The 23,017-nt window shown below is 47.4% G+C and overlaps 3 protein-coding genes across 6 annotated transcripts; 1 reads left to right on the plus strand and 2 right to left on the minus strand.

Moving 5' to 3' along the window:
• Nucleotides 1–13: 13 nt before the first annotated feature.
• ZNFX1 (zinc finger NFX1-type containing 1) lies at nt 14–12,904 on the minus strand. 4 transcript variants are annotated; one of them, XM_050714089.1, is made up of 14 exons: nt 12,796–12,904; nt 12,145–12,237; nt 9,346–11,439; nt 8,698–8,829; nt 8,302–8,450; nt 7,953–8,096; nt 7,419–7,536; nt 6,955–7,199; nt 6,672–6,811; nt 6,193–6,347; nt 5,407–5,552; nt 4,928–5,038; nt 4,120–4,215; nt 14–2,558 (listed from the first exon to the last, which is right to left on the minus strand). In XM_050714089.1, exons 2-14 carry the CDS (start codon nt 12,197–12,199, stop codon nt 126–128), a joined length of 6,018 nt encoding a protein of 2,005 aa, XP_050570046.1. In that variant the 5' UTR covers nt 12,200–12,237; nt 12,796–12,904; the 3' UTR covers nt 14–125. The 4 variants fall into 4 exon arrangements, with proteins under 4 accessions (XP_050570046.1, XP_035423113.1, XP_035423114.1 ...); XM_035567220.2 differs by having other exon boundaries at nt 12,789–12,904; XM_035567221.2 differs by having other exon boundaries at nt 12,785–12,904.
• A 64-nt stretch (nt 12,905–12,968) lies between these two features.
• On the plus strand, nt 12,969–19,687 carry DDX27 (DEAD-box helicase 27). Its single transcript, XM_035567227.2, is given in 22 exon segments — nt 12,969–13,123; nt 13,280–13,414; nt 13,513–13,572; nt 13,871–14,024; nt 14,400–14,449; nt 14,611–14,652; nt 14,654–14,698; nt 15,454–15,559; nt 15,655–15,828; nt 16,155–16,305; nt 16,459–16,558; nt 16,671–16,812; nt 16,887–17,040; nt 17,150–17,231; nt 17,305–17,482; nt 17,626–17,732; nt 17,901–18,006; nt 18,107–18,201; nt 18,305–18,431; nt 18,708–18,792; nt 19,003–19,077; nt 19,332–19,687. Coding segments are annotated over 22 exon segments (2,274 nt in total). The 5' UTR covers nt 12,969–13,033; the 3' UTR covers nt 19,348–19,687.
• A 252-nt stretch (nt 19,688–19,939) lies between these two features.
• Nucleotides 19,940–22,711, minus strand: SNRPB (small nuclear ribonucleoprotein polypeptides B and B1). Its single transcript, XM_035567228.2, has 7 exons — nt 22,548–22,711; nt 22,293–22,444; nt 21,635–21,746; nt 21,212–21,364; nt 20,652–20,790; nt 20,367–20,492; nt 19,940–20,122 (listed from the first exon to the last, which is right to left on the minus strand). Exons 1-7 carry the CDS (start codon nt 22,548–22,550, stop codon nt 20,085–20,087), a joined length of 723 nt encoding a protein of 240 aa, XP_035423121.1. The 5' UTR covers nt 22,551–22,711; the 3' UTR covers nt 19,940–20,084.
• Nucleotides 22,712–23,017: the final 306 nt, after the last annotated feature.

Raw genomic sequence — 23,017 nt, forward strand, 5'->3', positions numbered from 1 at the left:
GCGGGCGGGCAGCGCCGGGGCGCGTGCGTGCACTTTATTAACTACGGGCAGGGCAGCGAGCAGCCCCGAGAGCCGGCGTCGCGTCCCCGAGCTGGGGCGGGTGAGAAGCGGGGACGGACGCCCGGCTACAGCAGCCGCCGCAGCTCCTCGAAGTTGAGCAGGTTGTTGGCTGCCTCGGACCAGGCTGCGTGGGTCGCTCCGTCCATCTCGGGGGCAAGGCTGTTGGTGCTGTCCAGAGTGTGGTTTGTGCCCCCGATGACTGCGTGGCATTCGGGACACTTACTCCTCTCCATCGCCCCCCCACAGTCCCCAATCACATAGATATGCCCATTTCTGCACTTGAACCAGTGGCCACGGGGACAGCCTACGGCACGGACAATCTGCACCCGCTCAGCTTCAGAGATCCCCAGCCCCGATACAGGCAAGACAGTGCAGAGCCTCTCCAGTTCAGCCTTCACTGCAGCTTCATCAGCCTTTGTGAACTTTTTTGTCCCCTCCAAGATCTCACGTACACTGGCAATCTCTGCTGCAAGGGCCGCAGTGATCACGCCACTTGTGCTTTTGCACCTTGACAAGAGGCTCTGTAGAAAGGTCAGTCTCTGGATCTCAGCTTGCAGGTCAGAGAGCTCCTGCCCCGTAAAGCTGATGCGTGGCAGATCCAGCCACTCTTGGACTTCATCCAGCCGCTTTTTCAGCCCTTTCCGCTCATTCACATCAATTTTGCTCATGGAATCAGTTAGGTCAGCTACACGCTTGTAGAAGTTAAGCTGGTTCTCAATTAGTCCAATACTCTTTATGGAGAGATCAGAAGCTTTTAGTTTATCTTCCAACATGAGGTACTTATGGGGTAGATTCCTCTGCAGAACAGCATTCCCTATGAGTGCAGCCTGTAGTCTTTGTCTGCTAGACTCGATTTCCTGTGCTGGGCCTTGGATTTTCTCTTTCACCTTCTCTATCTCATCCAGCCGCCTTTTCACAATGGTACCATATCTCAAATTCTTTCTGACTGGTGTCTGACAGACAGGACATACCTTCAGCTTGATGACATCATCATCTTCATCCATATAATGGTCAAGGCCCTGGGACTCAAAGACATGGCCACAGTCTTCAAGCTGTACAAATCGAGCATCTGGGTCTTCCTCGAAGCCAAAAAAGATCTGAGTGACCTCCTCATGGTCACAAACAAGGCACTTCTTTGGGCAGGGCTCTCCACACAATCCAATACAAGGATGCCCACAACGCAGCAGCTTAGTACATGGCACATTGCAGCGAGGCCTATTACATGGTTCACTGCAAAGATTGGTACACTGATAGTGCTGGCACCGCCACTCACATGGTTCCGCACATGGAAAACAGCGCTCTCCACATTTCTTTTTACACCTGCTGTGAACACAGTGGTTCTGGCAGTCAAGCTGACAGGGAGGGCATTCTACAGTACAAGGCTGCCGACACTTGTGGGAGCAGACCAAGAAGCGCTTGCATGGGCTGCTACATGGCTTATGAAATCTTCCTTCAAAGCAGGTATGACAGGAACCTGAGCATACATGACCACACTCCAGTGTGACAGAACACTTAGTTTTACATTCAACAGGTTTCCCATGTTTCATCTCTTCAGTGATCCAACATTTAACTTGCTGGCTGTGGCCACATTGCAGTGTGACTTCAACCAGTTCAGGACACCGCGCAGTGCATTCCTGGCCACAGAATCTGTTGCATGTATGCCCACAGTTCAGCTTTTTCTGGCAAGGTTCTTGGCAGACAAACTCACTATCTGGACAAGAGCACGGCACCATCTGCAGGTGACCACACTTAGAAATAGTTTTCTCTACTATCACCATGCATGGTCCACATGGCTCATAACATGACTGCAGGCAGCGATGTCCCTTTGTACAAAGCACCTTTTGACAAGGCTTCAGACACTGATACTTTTTGTGCTGAGTGTCATAGGGGTGACATGCCCTTGTGCAAACATGGCCACAACTCAACCTAAATTCACAGGGATGACTACAGCCTCCTTCGGGGACTTTGCTGAAGTCTGCTGCTGTAGATACCAGCGTCTTGGTCTCAGGGTGGTTTTGACAGCAAAGCATCAGTGAGCGGCCGATGTTGCCTTTCTCCCGCAAGGTGTGAATGATCTTGCTCCAGAGAGGAACTTTACCTAGCATTCTCATATTCCCAATGCAATACAGCCCTTTTTTAGCTCTGGATAATGCTACACATATCCGATTAGGTATCTGCAAGAATCCAGTTCTCTCCTCTTTGTTGCTCCGCACAAGTGACAGCAGGATAATATCATTCTCCTCCCCCTGGTACTTATCCACTACATAAACCTTCACACCTGCAAAAGTCTTGGCTGGCATGAGCTTGCGCAAACAGAAGAGCTGCCCAGTATAAGTAGTGAGAATGGTGATCTGAGAAGGTAGATAATCCTGACACAAGAAGTATTTGCACAGTTCCACCACAAACTGGGCCTCATGTGGGTTCTGATGGCTTTTCCCTTCTTGAATCTCTTGCTCAGGAAAGTCATGCTCCACAAAGAAGAGGTTAGATAGGACTCCCTGAAACAAGAGGAAACAAAGGAATTTTAGAAGCAGAAGGTCAAGGAAAGGTTGGACCTGGCACTTAGGGACATGATTTAGTGTGCGGCATTGGTAGTAGGGTGATAGTTGGACCAGATGATCTTGAAGGTCTTTTCCAAACTTAATGATTCTATAAGGATTTCTTGGGCTGTGTACCAAAACCCAGAAACTGCTTTTATGAGGAAATAATGTTTTTTGTGGACCAAACACATATCTCTGGTTTTCCAAGGTGTCCATAGTTGCACATAGCATCCATTGCTGTACAATTTAATTCAGCGGTCACCTATGTTGGTTATTGTACTAGATTAAAAGATTGAGTTTCAATGGCTTTTGGTATCTTGAACTTGTTTAAGATTCTCCAGAGTAGCTTATCCCTAGGAGAAATTGGGTAAAATTGTGGTCTCGTAAGTAGGTTATTTTTAACTAGACTATTTTCTACAAAATACTTGATATGGATTTCAAGATACCAAGAGGAAGTGCCAGTTTCCTAGATAGCTTATTTTTAGTCATTAAATCACCCTCACTATTGTCTTGTTTATCTTCAGTATTCTACCGGTTTTCGTATGCTTTTCTCAACAAGTTAGAATGCTTTTAAATAACTAGCACTGTCTTCTCATTATGAAAGATGCAGGTAGGCTAAGCTACTGTAATCCTCTCTTTCTCCAAAAGGTATCCAGTCACTTGTTTCAGGAATTTAAAGCCTAACTCTGATACAGCATAGCAGTGTAACTTTGGCTCAGACTTCTGAGGAAATTAGTTATGACAGTATTGTGAGCAAGTCTGCAGAACAGGGCTATGCAAGATAAGAAAGGTAAAGTTATAGACAGTGATACAATTAATAATAGTTCAAAGATGCAAGAAAAGCACTAACATGGGAAGATATGAAGTCGTAATTAGGATGGGGAAAAAAAAAATTAAGAAAGGGAACTAGTGAAAGATAAGAACAATAACATTAAGGAAGAAGCAGAGGCTGACCCTTCTGATTGATGCCTACCTGACAACAGCAAAGACTCTTCAAGTGTCTTATGGTGTGGCAAGCATACTAATGCTTTTAGTTCATTAATTTCTAGATGCTTATTATGCATGTTAATCAATAAAAGATTGCTTTATACTTTTATACTGCATAGATCTTGCTTGCAGATGCTGTGTATTGGTAAAATGCCCAAGCAAAGAACTCAGGGAAGGAAGATTCCAGTAGCGAAGTCACCTGTCTTACACTGGAGTTTCACGAATTATGCCTCAAGTGTCTCATTTAAGATTTACTCCTAGCTTTCAATCTCCTGTAATTCTTTTGGTCCTTCTTCCATATTTCACTGTTCCTTTATAATCATCAATATTGGATCCATTTCCAGTGTCTGCCATCAGTAATACCAGAAGAGCTACAAATTACTTGCCTATTTCTATATCCCACATTTCCTTCATCTATTTCAGTAGATGAACTTGATTTAGAAGTTGGAATCTTTTAACACTACATTTTAGAGAAACTTATTTTAGCCAGTAACAGGGGCAAGAGAAAGTGCTTGCACTACTGAAAACTCACTTTTATGTTCTCATACTTCAAGACAGCGGGATGGTTTTCCAGCTCCTGGTATATATGAGGACTGAGAAGCTGGGCAATTTCAGGACGCATGCGGTGCTGAAACACAAAGCAGCTGCATCAGTCATGAGAAAGGAGCACCCGATTTCCCTGCCAATAATCTGTTTTTCCACTGTACAGACCATAGTTAAATACAAGACAAGGGTGACTTTTTTCAGTAAGCCAAGAATAGAGTGCCTCCTATCTCATCCCTGCTGCCACCACCACCACCAATCACAGCTAAACGGCATCAGAATACCTTCAATAAAATCATTTTGCAAGGTTGTTGTAATAAGAATACCGGTTTCAGTGCAAATCTAAGAACAACAGCATTCTAGTAACAAAAGCCAGCACCTCACCCTAACCCCTAAGAGTTGTTCCAGGCAATTTTAATACAGGACTGCTGGGGGTAGAATTTCTCCAGGCACCAAGAAATATGGCTGCAACAATTTAACAGGAGGCAACTCAAGAAGATTCTGTGTCTCCACAGTTCTAGAACAGTTTTGGATGCCACAATAAGTCACGTTCTCTGCACTAAAAATTGTGGGAACCACAGTGCTGTGGGTCACATCACTGATGAATCAGACACTTAGTCAAACAATAGTATACCATTTGTGACAGTTTGACTGTTCTTACCATTCCTTTCAGGAACAACGTAGCACATTACTTTAGCTTTTATACTTCCGCTCACAGAGCAGCCTTAGATGTACTATAAACTTAAACCAAGCTAAGTACAAATGCAATAAGGGAGTGTTTTATAGCTGTTCCTTACTTGGTATTTCAGACGGACAAAGGGGAAATTAACTTTCACCAGCCGTTCAAATAGAGACACCTCCAGATTGAAGTTCTTCGCCAGGTCATACACATTGGCACTAGGCTGCAGCTGAAAGAGAAGGGATTGGGTCCATTTTTTTTTTAACAGCACTCTTACCTATTAGTAAGATTTCACTTATGTCTTTTTCCTATCACTGGTCCCCAGTAGAAAGGCCAGAGACTGGATTCTTGCAGAAGCGCTAAATAACAAAGTTGTGTACTGTCATAACTGAAGTGGAGTGGAGCATATGTCACGTTGTGTCAGTTAAACTAAAAAGATATGTCCCCCAGTAACTCTGCTCCATAATCAAAGGAGACAAGACCCGTGGTATCTGTGGAAACTGAGAAGCAGTAAGTTCTGGTGTTTGCCAAACATGTTTGACGAAAGTGTTCTAGTTTATTCGCACAACAGTTAGAGGCATCTGCCACGGATATTACCTGCTGGTGATCTCCAATGAGGATGAGATGCTGGCAAGCTTTACTAAGAGTAGTAATGGTGTGAGCCTCAAGCACCTCTGCTGCCTCTTCTACAATTACAATTCTTGGCTCTACTTTTTGCAAGATTTGACGGTATTTGGCAGCACCTGAGAAAGGAGAGAAGACAAGCCTTAACAAGTATAGGTGCAGGTGGTATGATAAGAGTTTTTAGGAAGGTATAAGCTGTGTTCCAGAAAATTCCCAAGATTCCAAAATGCTGAGTCTTGTGGAATGTGGACTTTAAAACAGCACTGTTCCAAGGATGGCTTCTATATGCAGAGAAGTTCGGGAAGACAGGTGGGGATTAGAATGCTACACCTGCCTTGGCCCTTTCCTGACTCTCTTCAGACATAAAATACATCCAGAACACATCGATCACCACACATAAAAACCCAAAACTGTCTCCCCAAAGGGTGATACTACAAGACTTATGCTGCCTCTGCTCACCAAAAGGTGATGTGGAAATATCAGAGACATGAATTGTGTTTAACTGAGGCACAAGAAATGGAGCATTACTATTAAAATAATGTTGCTCAAAAGTGCACAAAAAATGCTTGTGCAGCCAACTGACAACTTTATGTGATAGACATGTTTGCAGAGAGAGTCAGAAATGAAGGTGGCTGCAGACTAACGTGGAGCCTGACCCAGGCTGTCAAGCAACACAGAATACTAATCCTTCGACAATAAGGTCCTTTAGTCATTACTGGAGGCAGCGCAATGCTGGTTTGCATCCCAACTGCTGCACACCTGTAGTTGTCATCCCCACAACTTTGGCCTCCTTGAGAATGCACAGATCTTCTTGCAGCCTTAGTTCTGCTAGCCTTTCTGCTGCTGCCTGGTACTGCTGTTCATGCTGAAGAATCCTCCTTCGAATAAACCCCTGATAGGTCTGCAGCCAAAGCCTGAGAAGAAAGAGCTGTTACCACACACAGAAAGAGAAGCAGGACAGCGACCTAGAAGTTTTGGGTGGGTTCAGTTCAGAACTTTCGTGCTTTTTCAGCAAGAGATGACTAGCATCTTTACTCAGTCCCCAACACACACAGTGGAGATGACAGCATTGCCCTGCCAATATAGGCAGGGTAAAAGCAAATATCTTACAGGAAGACATGTTCAGATAATGAACTGAACAGGTATGGACAGATATACCCCAGCTTGCTAGGAATTTGTGAACTCTAACAGAGTTATCACACATTTGCTTGACAGACCCTGTAAAATATATTTGTCACCTGTAAAGCCTCCAGCGAGAGCTCAGGTCTAGTTGCCACAGATCCTGAATAGATTTGGCCTCTAACTCTGTCATTGCACTCAGTTTACGGAGCTCAACCCTCATCTTCTGTTTCATTTTCTTCCTCTGGGAAGCAGTTATCTGGAGAGAAGGGGGGGAGGGAGGGAAATAGGCCCCCGCCCCAAAATAAGCAGTTAAAACACAAACATTATTCTGTATTAGCATGCCCATGTTATTACTTACACAGTCAAGCAGAGACACAGTATACTAGTGTATACAGTTACCTCCCACTGTACAGCCTTCTGTTGTGGCTGGGCTGTTCCTTCTTCCTCATTCTCCAGCTTCATAGCCAACAACACACTGGCTAGTTCACGAACAGCCCTGTGCTCTTCCTCCTTCCTCTTCTGAGGCTTTGCTGCCTCTTCATCCTCAATCACTCTATCAGCTTGAATCAGGTCAGCCTCCTCTGGAATCTCCAACAGCTCTTCTGCTTCACCTTCCTGCTCCTCCTCTCTCTCCTGCTGACCACCTGTGAGAGTCACCAATTACATGCAGCAAGTCACAGCCACTCTAGCAGAATCACAGTGCAGCAGATCACTGTGTAGAAACTAAGGTTAATCTTTCCATTGCCTTACAGTGTTATGCATCTTTCAGCCTCTGTTAAGTAGCAGTGTCTATTTTCTGGCATGCATACACTGCTTAGGCAAATGCCTACAGAAGATGAAGATTTTTTTTTTTTTTTTTTTACCTGGATTCTCAGCCTCTATATCCTCTGCAGCACTCTGGGTAAAGACAGTTACACCAAGGCCCAGCCACTCCAGAATCACTGAGTGTTGTGCAGCACTGTAGTAGAATTCCTCATGATCCTAATATGAAGAGTCAAATCAGTTAGCCTCATCAGTCTCAGGATGATGACAAAGCAGTGCCCTGAAGCATAAGACAATTAGGACAAGTCCACCAAGTGACCTCCAGAGCCAAGAAGTCTAGGCAACCTCAGGTCTCTAGAAACAGCATCCCTCCTTTCCTTCAGCTTAAGGCTTTCATTTGTGCACTTGTATTTTTACACTGACAAAGATCACTTGAAATCTCTGCAGTTTAAAGGAGCAAAATTTAACTCCGCTTTCCTGTCACTTTGACACAGCTTGCCATTCACTCCCTTTCTTTCCCAGTGGTTGAGCGAGACTAAAGGACTTATATCTGAGGGAAGCTCAGACACATTTGCAGAAAGGGCAGTAAGTATACTTGGGGACTGCTCAACTCATAAGAAAGGAACCTCTCTTACCAGACCCTTCATCAGACTGTCCCAGTGCTGGGGGGCAATGCACGCTTCCAAGTGGCGCTCATGCAGCACTCCATATGTTGTGCACTCTAAGTGCTTTGCTCCTTTATGGAGCTCTTCCTCAGCCTGCTTCATCTGACTGGTTATCTACTCATAATAGAGAGAAGACATCATATGCAGAAGAACAAAGTTCAGAAACAGCAGAACAAGAAACTGATGATACTGTGAACAAAGAAGAATTAAAAGGTTGACTTCAGTGTAAAACAATGTGAAAGAATAGGTCTGGAAGAAGTTTAGTTAGCTTCTCCAATGGACAGGTAACCCAGTCTTTTCCAGTGGACTCTATACGTACATTCACATAGGCTCTGCGGAGATGCATTGGCAAGTTGTGTCGGAACTCACACTTCTTCCTCAGCTCCCTCAAGGTGAATTGCTTCAAGACCTCACTGCTACTTCTCCCCCCAACACGTACCATCCCATGTTTTTGGAATGTGTATATTCCTGTGAATGAGAAAGGAATATTAGTGCTAAAGAGGCTAACTGTTTTCTGCAGCCTGATAAAGGATAGGGAGAACAGTCTTTGCACGCAACACACTGGACCGGTCTGTGTGAAGTTTTCTTACTATGTATCAATGGGGCTAGAATCACAAGAAAGAGCCAAAAGGGCAGGTCTTCATGACAAAAGGTATGACAGAGTTATAGTATAATTTCTACCCTCCATTCCATCATACTTGCCAGATACTCTTACCTTCTAAGAACTGATCCAGCGCATGGTTAGTGTAACAGACTACAAGGATGGGAGAATTCTGTACAGTCGTTTGCCACACATGCTTATTAGTCAAGAGAGCCTGGACAATCTTCAAACCCACATAAGTCTTCCCTGTAAAACAAGCTCTGAATCAGAAAAGGGTAATCCATCCCTGTATGCAGGATTCTTCCCGCCACTGCTTCTCCCAAGCCACTGAAGCTAGCTTAACACACGACAATTGGCTTTACATAAAACACTCATGTACTAGTAGAAGACAAGCAGTGGTGCGTACTGAGTTCAGGTACCATTTAAATTAATTACCATTAGTCTTGCAATTCTTTCTTCATACAGAGGATCAGGGCCTGAACATTCCTAGTGTTCAAACCTGCTACGAAGGTTAATAGAGCTGTTGCGCAGCAAGAGGTACCATGGCATCAAATAGTTGAAAACATTTCCATATGGGTATTTCAGAATATTTTAACCTTCTTCCCCACAGCTCACAATAACTGGGCTTCTCAAGCATCAAATAGGCATGGAACTAAAGCTCTGGACACAGGGCAGCTGGCTTTTTCTGGGGATAGTCTCCCTAAATGAGGAAGTCAAGGAGAACTCCTTAAATGACAGAGACTTAAAGCAAATGTTTCTCACCAGTCCCAGGTGGTCCTTGGATAATAGCCAGCTCCTTGGTGAGTGCAAGTCTCAATGCCTCCATCTGGGACTCATCTAGTCCCAAGGTTTCCATTGAAGGCCACTGGTTGGGATCTAGAACATGGAAACTTTGCCTTCTCAAACCATCAGGAGCTCTCTCTTCATCTGCCAGGGGATCCTCTGTCAAGGGTGCAAAGTTGTATGTAGTATCCACTGTAAGGTATGTTGGCTCCTTCACCTGTGCATCACATTCCACAATGTACTTCTGGAATGGGATATCTTCTTCCTGGATTTCCTGTAACCCTTCTAACACATGCCGATATGCCTCAAAGTAGGCAGTTGTCTCTACCATGAGGAAGGAGTCTGAGGGCCGAACCTCTGCCAGCAGCGCTTGGCTCTGTGCATTAAAACATAGCTGTACAGTCCCCTTGGCAAGATCTGTACTATCCCGATTAGAAACAGTGGCAAACAGGCATGTTTCAAAGTGATCTTTAGACATGCAGACCAGGGATCCATATAGCAACCGTCTGGAGTTCTGCCATCGCACAAACTTTAACGGCTTTGTGTCAAACTGAACCTTGTAAACGACACCAGTTGGGGAGCAGAGTGGGGCAATAATCCGTGTGTCAAAGTAGATCCTGATATCATCAAATTTTTTCTTCCTCAAACCTTTGTCCTCAAAGCTCTGCAAAAGCTCTGAGATACCTTCCCTTAAAGGCCTTACAAAATCTTCCCTCAAAAGCCGGAAATGGGTGTCAAGATAAACGCTGGTGCTCTCGTATCTTCCAGAAACGATATTGGGACGTAGAAAGGGTTTCTCATCATGGTGTACCTCATTATATGTTGGATAAATGGTCATTGTACGATAGGTTTCTTCTTGACCATCAGCCTGAGGCTGCATAAGAGTGTAGTTATCAGCCCTCAGCGTGCCTTCACGTCTCTTCTCTTGCAGGTGCTGCACAAGCATCTGGACTTTATTTAGATTCTTCTCTGTTTCTTCCATGATGTCCACACCAGAAGCTCGCAAGGCATTTATGGATGCTGGCAAGACTGTTAAGAGAATGGAGATTTTCTGCACAGAGCTAGCTGGGAAAATACTGATCAGGTCCTGAAGCAGCAAAATGATGTTGCCAATATGTTCAGGATACTGATGTCGGACAGCAGGGACTGCTTCTGTTACCATGTCAGACACATACTGTGGCAGACAGATCTTGAGAAAGTTGGACTCCTTCACCACTCCAAGAAGCTGCTGAACACTTTGTCTATCCATTCGGGAGCTGCATGCTTTTCGAAGCACCTGACAAATGAGCTGAAGGAAACTGGGTTTCATAGCGGTTTGGGAAAGAAGCTCCTTCAAACCTGAACTCGACGCAAGTGTGATGACAACTTCAGAAGGGTCTTTCTGTAGGAGACCTTCTAGGAATTTGTAGCCAATCTTTTTGACTTGCTGAGGCTGCTCACTGAGCTGAGCACCACCTGGGGTAGGTTTCTGGTAGAAGTGAGTATTCCTCCCAGGTTGTATCCTCCTTCCTTTCCCTTCATTTTCCTGTCCATTCCTCAGCCCTCTAGCATCTTCCTGGGCTTGTCCAGACAGAGCTTGTCCACCTTGATAGCACTTTCCCCTACCCTCGTTTTCTTGCATGTTCCAGGGTCCCCTGGCCCTCTCATATGCCTGTCCACCTTGATATCTCCTTCCCCTACCTTCATTATCTTGTTCATTCCAGAGTCCTCTGTCTCTTTCATATGCTTGTCCACCTTGATGCCTCCTTCTTCTACCCTCGTTTTCTTGCTCATTCCAGGGTACTCTGGCCCTCTCGTGTGTTTGTCCACCTTGATACCTCCTTCCTCTCCCCTCATTCTCCTGTTCATTCCAATGTCCTGTGGCTCCACTGTTGGCTTGTCCACCTTGGTTTCTTCTTCCTCGACCGAAGAAACATTCAGATCTCTCTTCTCTTTGCCCAAGCGGAGGAGTATAATTACTGGCTTGGGGATTTTCCCCTGCCTGAGCTACTGTTTTATGAGTCCGGCCTGACACACTGTTTATTCTGTTTCTCCCTCGTTGTATAAACCCAGTATCCCAATGATCTGCATGCCCTTAAAAGGAAAAAAAAAAAAAAAAAAAAAAAGACATTCGTTAATTATAATTGACCATATTAACCTGCCTCCCAACACAAAAGTATAAGTATTTTGGCCTGCTTGTCAGCATATTTTGGGCATCTTGCACCACATTAGACAACTAGCACTTCACTTATATCCAGACCCTCCGTATTTCCTCTATAATCCTTTTCCTGACTGCTAAAGAGTACCATATCTAGAGCCCATGTCAGTTGTGAAGCTGGGAAATCACTGAGAAAGTAAACCTTTTCCACAAAGCAGAATTAAAGGAGGCCAATGATGACGTATCCTGCACGGGACAGGCTTTCCTCAAGAGTTAGCCGTCTTTGAAATAACTACCCAGGCAGCAGCAGCTGACTTCAAATTGCACAGTTAAAACGCAACCTTCTGCACAAGACCCAGCCTCTCGCAGTAGCAGGAAGCATAGGCTGCGTAGCCTTTCTCACACGCTCAGCAGAACGCTCAAAGGGCACTGACTGCTGGCAGTATCAGTTAGCAGAGAGATCACTGCAGTACATCGTTGCTTTGTGGGCTCCAGCGAGAGGCTGGAGGTAAATAAGTAAACGCAGGAGCTTACAGCCGAGAGGAAGCTGCACCGCGTGCAGGCAGGGAAGGAGCATTTCCCCCCGCACCACCCCCAGCCCACCCGCAGCCTTAGCTCTGCGGCAGCCGGGCGACCCTCACCTCTCCGTCCCGCGCGGGGCAGCCGGAGGCCAGGCCCCCGCCCGGCCCCCTCCATCGCTCCGGCCGCTGGCTCCTCTGCGGGGCGTCGCGGCTCTGCGGGGCGAGGACGCTGCTCAGCGCTCGGTGCGGCTCGGCTCGGCTCGGCGCCCCTCACGCCAGGGTAGCCCCGGCCCCGCCCGCGCCACCGCCGCCGGGTTTCGCTTTCCAGTTCCCCGCAGGGCCCGCCCCGCGCCCCCGGACCGAACACGCCCAGGGGCGGCGCGGGACACCAGCACCGAGGCAGACCCTTACAGCGCCGTCGCCCCCCGTCCCCCCCCGTCCCCCCCGTGTCCCCGTCCCCCCGTCCCCCCACGCCTCCCCCCACCGCGCCCCCCGCGCCCCCCCCGTGTCCCCGTCCCCCCACGCCTCCCCCCACCGCGCCCCCCCCGTGTCCCGGTCCCCCTGCGCCTCCCCCCCCCCCGTGTCCCCCTCGTCCCCCCGCGCCCCAGCCACTCCGGGCAGCGCCCTCCCACCGCCGCCCCGTACCGGCTCCCCCCTCTCCGTCCCCAGCGGGCAGCAGCACCTCCTCCAGTACCAGCCCCCGCCGGGAATACTCCCCACCCTTCCCCGATACCGAGCCCCCGCCCCCAGCAGGCAGCACCTACGTCCCACCCTCCGCAGCACCGGGGACCGCCACGGAAAGAGCGCCCCGGTGCCGTCGGGCCTCTTGCGCCGCTCGCTCTCTCCGGCCGCCGCCGCTTTCGCTTTCCCTTCCGCGGGGCGGGGCGGGACGGGGCGGCGAGGGGCGGGGCCACGGCTGCCTCCGCCCCGCCCAAGGTTGGGCCGGCTCCGCGCACGCGCTGCTGCCGAACCACGTGGCGCCGCGCGACCGGTGGGGGCGGTGGTGGCCATGCTGCAGAGCCTGGGCCTGGTGGGCACCATCGCGGAGGGGGATGAGGGGCCCGAGGACCCCGAGTCCGAGGACTCCGAGGACGAAGAGGTGGGTGCTGGCCGGGCTGGGCCGGCGCAGGGACAGGGCGGGGCCGCGGCGAGTTGGATCGGGCCGGGCTGGATCGCAAGGGGCTGAGAGCAGGGGCAGGGCCGCTTCGCTTCGGCCTGGCCGTCCCGCGGTCGTCGCTCACGGCTGTTGTTGTAGGGGCCGCGCGTGGCTCTTGGCCCCGGGCGGCGGGCCTCCGCGGGAGGAGACTTCAGTGCTGCTTTCGTCTTTGGCGAGGTGGAGGCCGGTGGGGAAGGTACCTGGGCGTCAGCTCTGCGCCAACTTCGTGGCAAGGTGAGGCCCAGCGGCCGGTCCTGGGGCTGCAGTGCCCGCAGTCACATTGTTGTGTTCTTCCGGGCTTCTCTTACAGCTCCTTTCGTTTTCCTGTCTAGAGATCAGCTACGACGCTGGACGAGAAGATTGAGAAAGTGAGACAAAAAAGGAAGTTCCAGGTCAGGGCCTTTCTCCTAGTGATTCTTATTAATGTAAAGGCTTGGTTTGGTCGTCTACTGTGTCCTTTTCAGAGGCGTAGGCTCTGGAAGCAACCAGAGTTACAGTGCTCAAGTTGGAGCTTAATAACTCAGCTGGGTTTTCAGCCACACATCATACGTTGCTGTAGTGATGAGAATGTAGAATTATTAACGCTTAAGGTTATGCAAAAACCCTGGGTCTGTGAGTGGGCTCATAACAAACCAAAGAAAGCGAACAAAGAATTGAAGTTCTTCTAAACTGCTTTGTATTTCGGCACAGGAAAGAGAAACTAAACAAGCAAAAGTGAAAGACGGTGATGCAGAGACTGGGGATGATCAATCCAAAACAACAGAGAGTGAGGATTTCAGTAGGGAAGAAGAAGATGTGGAGTCCCAGTATTCATTGGATGATGAAACTATCCTCACAAAAGCAGGTACTAGTAGTACATAGAAAGATGGTCGGAAGTGAGAATGTGACAGACTGTTGACTGGAGAAAAGTCGTTAGTTTTTAAAGTCTTTAGTGAAGTCTTGGTGTGTGTGGACAAGAATTTCTTACTTCGTGTTGTCTTGTCTGCAGGCCTCTGTGATGTTCTTCTGACTTTGGTCAAATTTATTTTGAATGGTAGCAGTGGTATTTTATTTGGAGTGATCATTGAGGAAGGAGATCTCCTTGCCTATATTTGTTTCTGAGGCTTTTCCGTCAATACCTCATTAAGAGCAAAAAAGTACAAGATGAGGGTACATGCTATATCTTGTTATGTATTTAGCTGTGCTTATTAATTCCTGTCATGTTTCTTTTTCTCTGCAGACACAGTTAAAGTGAAGGAGAGAAGGAGATCAAAAACTGGAGGAAAAGCAGTAAGCGTTGGAGAGAATGACACTAGGTCATTCTCCAGTATTATTTCTGGAGGCATTTGAGTTTGGTTAACAAACTGTAGGTCATAGAATATCCCAGAGCCCTTTGGTCACCTGCTGTGTTGCTGTCTATAGCATTCTGGTTTTGTTGTTGCTGTTTCTAGGAAGCAGAGAGCTTTTTTGAAGATGCCTCTCAATATGATGATTAACTTGTCATTCCAGGACATGAATCTTTCACGACCTTTGCTAAAGGTATTTATTTAGTTTGGTTACTACCTATGTTATTGTGAAGAATGTTGGACAGCCTCCCCTCTACCACTCAGAACCATCAAATTCCTTCTCTCTTTGCAGCCTCTCTGAAAAAGAAATTGGGGATGGGGGTGTGATAGCCCTTTAGGAGTTCTTTTTTTCCAAATAACAGAAAACATTCTTTGATTTGCAATATATGTAAATGTTGTCTTGAGTGAGACTTGTAGCAAAATCATAAAACATCTGACTTCAAAAGGGACCTTTGGAGGTTGTCTTGTCCAACCCTCTCATCTTAAGCAAGGACACCTAGAGCAGGTTGCCCAGGACCATGTCCAAATAACTTAAATATCACCAAGTATGGAGACTCCACAGGCTCTTCTGGGCAACTTGTTGCAGCGGTCAGTCACCACCACATTAAAAAATGTTTCCTGGTGTTCAGGCAGAACCTCCTGTCTTTCAGTTTGCTCCTGTTGCCTTTTTGTCCTGTCAGTGGGCACCACTGAAAAGAGTCTGGCTCAGTCTTCTTTATGTGCTCGCTTCAGGTGATACATTGATAAGATCTCCTTGAGTACTCTTTCAGCCTTTACTCATACGAGATGCTCCAGTCCTTTCATCATTTTTGTGGCCCTTTGTTGAACTCTTTCCAGTATGTTCATATCTCTCTTGTACTGGAGGTCCTAGAATTGACACGGCGCTCCAGGTGTGGCCTCGACAGAGCTGAGTAGAGACAGTGTTTAACTGCTTTATCTTCTTTGAAGGCAATCACAGCTCTTGGTTTCAAGCAACCAACTCCAATTCAGAAGGCTTGTATCCCTGTGGGTCTTCTGGGGAAGGATATTTGTGCCTGTGCTGCCACTGGGACAGGTAGGGACTAGAGCAGGGCATACAGAACATGGAGAGTTCAGAGTATTCACAATAATTGGTAATTCTTGATAATTCATCTTAATTTTCTTTCATAGGTAAAACAGCTGCCTTCATCTTGCCGGTACTTGAGCGCCTGATATACAAACCTCGTCAAGCTCCAGTTACACGGGTGTTGGTTCTAGTGCCAACACGAGAACTGGGTATTCAGGTGCACTCTGTTACAAAACAGCTGGCACAATTCAGCAGTGTCACAACTTGCCTTGCTGTAGGTGTGTATTAAGTTGCTTATGTGAATTGCACAGGTCACTGTAAACACTATACAGAACTGGAAATCCTGTGTTCTAAACCTGGATACTTAGAATTATTGCAGACGTGCTTTTAGTAGGTGTGCTCATAGTTTAAAATCTTACTTTCCAATGCTATGTAGTATGCTTTTTTTTTTTTTCTTTTTTAATTAAAAGGGAAAGGTAGGGTCATTTCTAATTCTGAGTGTGGTATTAATCTGCATTGTTTCCCATTCCTCTGGCAGTTTGGAAATGTGTACTTTGTTGCAACCTGCTCAGGAAGTCAGCAGCCTGTGTTTGCTCTCTTTCAGGTGGCCTAGATGTGAAGACTCAGGAAGCAGCTCTGCGCTCTGGGCCAGACATTCTTATTGCAACTCCTGGACGACTAATTGATCATCTCCACAACTGCCCTTCCTTCCATCTGACCAGTGTAGAGGTGCTCATTTTGGATGAGGCAGACAGGTAAACTAGGCAGAACAGCAGTGAAAAATGGGGTGGCAGCTGCCTCCTCTCCATTTCCCAGCGTAGGGCAATCTTTGTTGCTCTGCCTTATGTAATGGTTCTTAGCTAGAACTAGATAAAGCTGCCTCATCTTGCTGTGTTTCTCCTGTGTAGGATGCTGGATGAGTACTTTGAGGAACAGATGAAGGAAATAATCAGGTTATGCTCCAACCACCGCCAAACAATGCTTTTCTCTGCCACAATGACAGAGGAGGTAAAACAGGCTGCTGGGAAGCACATTCAGGCAGACGGTTTAATAGATAGTTGTTTATTAAATCTTTTACCAGAAAGTATGTGGACTTCTTTTTATTAACCTGTTTTGGTAGGTGAAAGATTTGGCTTCAGTTTCCCTGAAAAATCCGACACGAATTTTTGTGAACAGCAATACAGATGTTGCCCCTTTCCTGAGGCAGGAATTTATCCGGATCAGACCCAACCGAGAGGGGGACCGTGAGGCCATTGTATCAGGTGAGTGATGAGGAAGGAAAAGATGGAATCAGTAAGTGACTGCGAAGCAGGCTGCTGAGAGGACTTTCTTTCAGCTCTACTGACACGGACCTTCACGGATCATGTGATGCTTTTCACCCAGACAAAGAAGCAAGCTCACCGTATGCACATCCTGCTTGGGTTGATGGGTTTACGGGTTGGGGAGCTTCATGGAAATCTCTCTCAGGCACAGCGGCTGGAGGCACTCAGGTATTACCAGGCTTAGTCAGCCATCACGGGATAAAAATAGAAGTTGGAAGTTTTAGGGCAGAAGTGAATTTCTGTATTCATTGCTAATATACTTGCTATCTTTGCTCAGGCGTTTTAAAGATGAGCAGATTGATATTTTGGTAGCTACAGATGTGGCTGCACGAGGCCTTGACATTGAAGGTGTAAAAACAGTGAGTATTTACGCTGTTGATCTCTTTAATGAGTCCTTTAATGTAGTTACCCTACTAACGCTTTATTTTCTAGGTAATCAATTTCACCATGCCCAATACCACCAAACACTATGTTCATCGAGTGGGTCGAACAGCAAGAGCAGGCAGGGCTGGTCGTTCAGTTTCACTTGTGGGTGAGGAAGAGCGCAAGATGCTGAAGGATATTGTGAAGTCTGCCAAAACACCAGTGAAAGCCAGAATTCTCCCCCAAGGTATGCACTTCACTGAGGTAAAAAGGAGAGCAGCAGGCAGGGAAGGTCACTGTACAGAGAAGGGCTACTAAAAGAGGTGCCGAATAATAAAGCAGACCTTGCATGGGCTGCTTCTGATGTTATTCACAATGGATCTTTTTCAGACGTCATACTAAAATTTCGTGAGAGGATCGAGAATCTAGAGAAAGATGTGTATGCAGTTCTGTGCTTGGAGCGTGAGGAACGTGAGATGCAGCAGTCAGAGGCTCAGGTAAGATTTCTTTAGGATGTTAATCTGGAGTAGATATAGTGTATAAGGAGACTACCCTAGTGTACTTTAGCTGGGAAATGCATGTTCCTTGGAAGATGTACATCTTCCTTGGAAGACGTACATATTCCTTGATAACCATGAGCTTACTTCTTGCCTGAATTGCCTCAGATCAATAGGGCAAAGAAGCAATTAGAGGTAGGAAAAGAAGAAACTATGAATGGGAGTTTGGAGCGGAGCTGGTTTCAGACCCGTGAGGAGAGGAAGAAAGAAAAGCGTGAGTCATGGCACTGCTAGTCATGTTAAATTCCATAGGTGCAACTGGACTGTGCTCTGTACTTCAAGAGGTTCTTTATTCCGTGTTTTTCTCTCTCTAGTGGCTAAAGCCCTGCAGGAGTTTGACCTGGCATTACGAGGCAAAAAAAAAAGGAAGAAATTTATGCAGGACACCCAGAGAAAAGTCCAAATGACAGTGAGTATATTTACGGATAAGTGGGATCCCAGAGTGAATTGCCCTGTTTTTTTCCTCAGCAAAACCTCCCATTACTGTAAACTTGCATTTTATTACCTTCCAGCCAGAGGAGAGGTCACAATTTGAAATCTTGAAATCTCAAATGTATGCTGAGCGGCTGGCAAAAAGGAATCGGCGAGCAAAGCGAGCCCGAGCCTTGCCAGAAGAGGAACCAGCAGCAGTACCAGCAGGTGGAGAAAATACTTTTTTTACAGCTGACCTACCTTATATCATTTATTTTCTTACATAAGAGTGAAGTAAAGTAATCTGCATAGTGGGAAATACCAAGTTAGAAGGAATGGCCACTGGTGTTGGCCAGGGAACACATTTGCAGAGAGGAGACATCACTTTTCCTGATTGTCATGCTAATTATTGTGGTCAGTATTATTGGTCTTCAGTAAAAATGATGATGCTCTAGTCTTCTCTTTACTGCCAGTGTTCTTACTATTATTATCTCTTTGTACTAGGCCCCAAGCAGAAGAAAAAACTGTCTGTATTTGACGAAGAGCTTACCAACACAAGCAGGAAGGCTCTGAAGCAGTATCGTGCAGGGTAATAAGTCTTAGCAGCAATGTGTTAGTCTAGACTTTAACAGTTCTTTTGTATCTCTGGACTTTCTCAGGGATACTTCGCTTGATACTGGGGAAAATTATAGTTGCATCATTTGCAGAGCTGAGAAGGGTGTCTTTCAAGAAGTACCTGTGCCATTGATCCAAATCAGTGACTCTTGCTGCTTTCTTTTCCCCCCACTCTCTGTACTAGCCCATCATTTGAGGATCGGAAACGCTTGGGTATGCCCTGTCGTAGGAAAGGAGGAAACTTCAAATCCAAATCCAGGTATAGCTCCCTTCTTAATTTTTTTTCCTGCTTTCCTTTTACTGCAGTTATTTAAGGGACCTTGCTAAAGGTTTGGTTCTTCTACAGCAGCTTAATCTGCTACCAAAGGGGCTGTTGCTGGGAGAAATAAAGGATACTGCTTTTAATAGCATGTTTCTAGGTTTTGTTGTGGGAGAGCATTGTCATTGCTGTTCCTTATTTACCATTTATAGTTAAGCTGGTGGAATATGACCTCAGGGAATCTTCTTTTCCAGGTACAAGAGGAAGTAAGAACTGTTTTGCTAAATGGATAACTTGGGCAATCCAGATACTTCAGATGCACTCTCTCCAGGGTCTGGATTTCCTTGTACTTGCTATGAGAAAGCATCTTCAGTAAAATTGTATAGATTTTCATCAAGTTCTGGAATAGCTTCGGGATGTTCATTAATACCTGGTTGAATAGCCTGTGTAAAAACACCTTCAGCAGCCAGTACAATAAAAAGATGGCGCAGGCTAAAAACCATCATCTTAACAGATCACTATTAATCATAGAAATAGCATTATACTTACTCCACTGAATAAACCACATAACCACTGAAATAAACCACAAATTCTGATTAGTAACTTCTAATTTTGCAGAAATGTTAAACTTTTATTGTTACTTAGCTCCGCTAGCCATACCAATTGCTAGATTTATTTAATATGCCTTAATTCCTATGAAGGACACAGGTCAGCATAGATTTAAGTGAGCCAGAAAAACTGTTCACAGCTTAGTTAGCTATAGGAATTGAGCTTTTGGTATGACCAAATTACAGAAGTGAAAGGTAACCCTTGCACTCCTGAAAGAGACCAGCACAGCAGTGACAAACTATAGGACAAACTATAGGGTTTTCCAACTTTATTAAAAAGGGCAACCTTCACAAGCAGTAAATAGAAAATAATACATAGCAAAGTTGAAACAAATGGTACTGCTCAGTATATTCCCTTAATCAGTCTTCTCACAGTTTAAAGGTACATTAGAGAGTATCTTACGGCCTTGGTGGACGCATGCCAGGTGGAGGGGGTCCTGAGAATAAAGGAAAGAATTGAATATTCAACTTGAATTTCAAAGAGGACAGAGGAAGCAAAGTGAAACCAAGACGGCCTTTTTCCCCATTCCCAGCTTGGGCTTGGGATCCTCTTTCAACATGGATACATTTACTGACAACTAGCAAACCTAGGGAGCCACTAAAGTGTATTGCTCTTTAAATGTTTTCATTTATGCTACAGCTTCTTATAGCTTCTAGGCATTTAAGATAGCTTCCACTAACCTCTCATTCCTGGGGGTGGTGGTCTCATGCCTGGTGGTGGCATTCCCATCGGAGCACCTCGGCCAGGTGGCATTCCCATGGGTGGGCCCATAGGTGGTCTCATGCCTGGAGGAGGTCCCATCATTCCTTAAGCCAGAAAAAGAGCAAGTATATGTATAGTCAGCTGGATATTTAGGCACCAGCTGGATATCAGAATAATCTTCCTTAATACCAGCTCTTCATCACCGATCTAGCCACATAATAATAAAGACTTCTTGCTGCCTCACTCTACAGAGTAATTCCTACCTGGAGGAGGTGCTCCTCTGCTCATGGGTGGAGGAGGACCTCCACGCCCTGGTGTGTACTGGGTGGGGGCTCCTGCTATGCTAGCAGTGGCTGCTGCTGCAGCAGCTGCAACTGTTCCACGGCCCTGAGGTGTCATCACCTGTCAACAACATAAAGAAGTTCACAGAGAAACACCGTATCTGCTTTACATGCCTAACTAGACAATAAGCAGAACTTACATTCTTATTCCTTCAGAAAATTATCCCTGCCCATCCTTAACATTTTAAATAATGCCCCAAACCTATAGTACAAGTCCCTTAATACCACTTGAATTCTGTGCAGGAAGCTGTACTTTTCAAGCATTTTCTTTTACCAGATAAAATACAGAGTTCCTAGGAGGATCTAGCAAAAAAAAAAAAAACACAAAAAAAGAAGCAACCTCAAGCACCCTGGTACCAGAAGCTAAGACTGCATGCAGTTCTTTCACTCCACCATTTTTTTCCATCACATTAGCACCAAAAAGCAAACACCACCCTAGAAAATACTGGATAGATCTTTTTTAACAGGCCACAGCATCTCACCTGTTGGGACGGTCCTCCCACTCCTCTGACAGGGCCAGCTAACCCTGCTGGAGCCTGGGGCATGGGTGCACCAGCTGGTACTCCCCTCCCTGCTGCTCTCCCAACTCCAGGTCCTCCAGCAGCTCCAGCAAGAGGCACACGGGCAATTCCAGTCTGAAAACAGATACCGCCCCCCCCCCCCGCAAAAAAAAATTATCAAAACAAAAATACTCAGGTCTTAGGAATCCCAACAGTCCTCCTCTGTCCAGTGAATGCCTGAGGCAGTGAATAGTCTAGAACTTCCTGCAGTGAAATTTGCTGCACCTCGAGTCACGACAGTGTCTAGAAATCTAGGACAATGGTGTAGCAGCAGTCTCCTGCAAGAAGACAAAGTTATCAGACATCCCTTCCCTTTCTCCTTAGATCTACGCTCATTCTCCTTACATCTTTTGGAGGTGGCCCTTCAACTGTCATGGACACCAGGTTTTCTCCTCGCAGCAACACGAGACCAAGGACTCGTTTCTCTTCCCGCTCTGGCTGCTTTGAATTCTTAGGTCTAAGGAGAAAACAAAAAGAAAACATTACAAGACAAAGAAAAAAAATCCACATTGTTCTTTAAAGTTGCAACTGAAGATATGACTTGACTATTCCAGAGCTGAGAACCTACTGTAAAAAAAAAAGTGTTTTTACATGCCCCAAGCTATAGAGAAGCTATATTTTACATGCCCCGCACATAGAGAAATCCAAACAAAAGATGCATATTTTCTCCATGAGCTTTTCCATGATGCTTAGTTGTTACACTGACTACAATGGCATCACATAAGGGTACGTTTTGGTTAGGAAGAACTGAAACAGAAACGAGCGCTTTGGACAGGACAGTAAGAACCAAACATTGCCAGTTAGGCCCCAGCGGCAGCGGGATTTGGGAAGCGAGACTCGCGCAGGGTGGTATGTACGCAGAGGCGCGCCGCGGCCGACCCCCGCCGTTCGGAGCGGCCCCGCCGGGCGGGCCCCCGCCGCAGCAGCGCGGTGAGGGGCTCTCGAGGCGCCGCCCGGGGCTCCGCTCGCCGCTCCCGCCACCCGGCGCGAGGCTGCCGCTCACTTGATCTTGCGAAACTCGTCACAGTCGCAGAGAATGAGGTTCATGTGCTTGTCGAAGGCCTTGAAGGTGCCGATGAAGACGCGGCCGTCCTGCAGGATGCACCGCATGCGGTAGTCGATGTGCTGCAGCATCTTGCTGCTCTTTCCCACCGTCTGCAAGAGACCGCCGTTACGCGGAGCGCGGTGGCGGGCCGGGGCCGGGGCCGGGGCCGGGGCCGGGGCCCACCGCCCCCCGCGCCGCGCGCGCCCGGCTCACCATGGCTGCGGCGCTCCGCGATCGTCCCCGTCGCCGTCACCGCCGCCGCCAGCTCCCGACGCAGCCCCCGCTCTACCGGAAGCACCTCCGCGCACCGGCCGCCACTTCCGCCCGCCCGCCCGCACGCGGCTGCCCCCAGCACCGCCCCTTCCGCCGCGCGATGGACGCGTTTCCGCCGGCGGCGGGGGCGGGCCGGCGGCGGGGGCGGGCTGGCGGGGCTCCCTTGCTGGGTGGGCGTGGGGGGGCGACGGGGCGTGCGTCGCTCCCAGCGGGCGGGGCCGTGCTCGGCTGTGGCGCCCCCCGGGCGTTCCCTGCCAGCCCTGCGGCTGGCGGCCGGCACGGCCGCGGGGAGGCTGCTCTGCTGGAGCCGCTCCCGGAGACCGGCATCGTTGGCCCGAGCAGCCGATGCGAACTGTCCCGCGCGGTCCCGGAAGGGCGGAGGGGCCCGGGGCGAGGGCGACTCGGCCCGC

Source organism: Cygnus atratus, chromosome 16, assembly GCF_013377495.2.
Source record: "Cygnus atratus isolate AKBS03 ecotype Queensland, Australia chromosome 16, CAtr_DNAZoo_HiC_assembly, whole genome shotgun sequence".
Classification (NCBI taxonomy): Eukaryota; Metazoa; Chordata; class Aves; order Anseriformes; family Anatidae; genus Cygnus; species Cygnus atratus.

Excerpts from the sequence above, each read along its gene's own strand:
- SNRPB (XM_035567228.2), bottom strand. Across the intron at positions 21,747-22,292 it reads GACGAGTTTCGCAAGATCAA|ACCTAAGAATTCAAAGCAGC; the intron begins GTGAGCGGCAGC and ends TTTTCTCCTTAG. Across the intron at positions 20,123-20,366 it reads ACCACCCCCAGGAATGAGAG|GACCCCCTCCACCTGGCATG; the intron begins GTTAGTGGAAGC and ends CTTTATTCTCAG.
- ZNFX1 (XM_050714089.1), bottom strand. The coding sequence starts at position 12,199 with ATGGAGGGGGCCGGGCGGGGGCCTGGCCTCCGGCTGCCCCGCGCGGGA. Across the intron at positions 8,451-8,697 it reads GCTGGATCAGTTCTTAGAAG|GAATATACACATTCCAAAAA; the intron begins GTAAGAGTATCT and ends TCTCATTCACAG. Across the intron at positions 8,097-8,301 it reads TCCGCAGAGCCTATGTGAAT|ATAACCAGTCAGATGAAGCA; the intron begins GTACGTATAGAG and ends TATTATGAGTAG.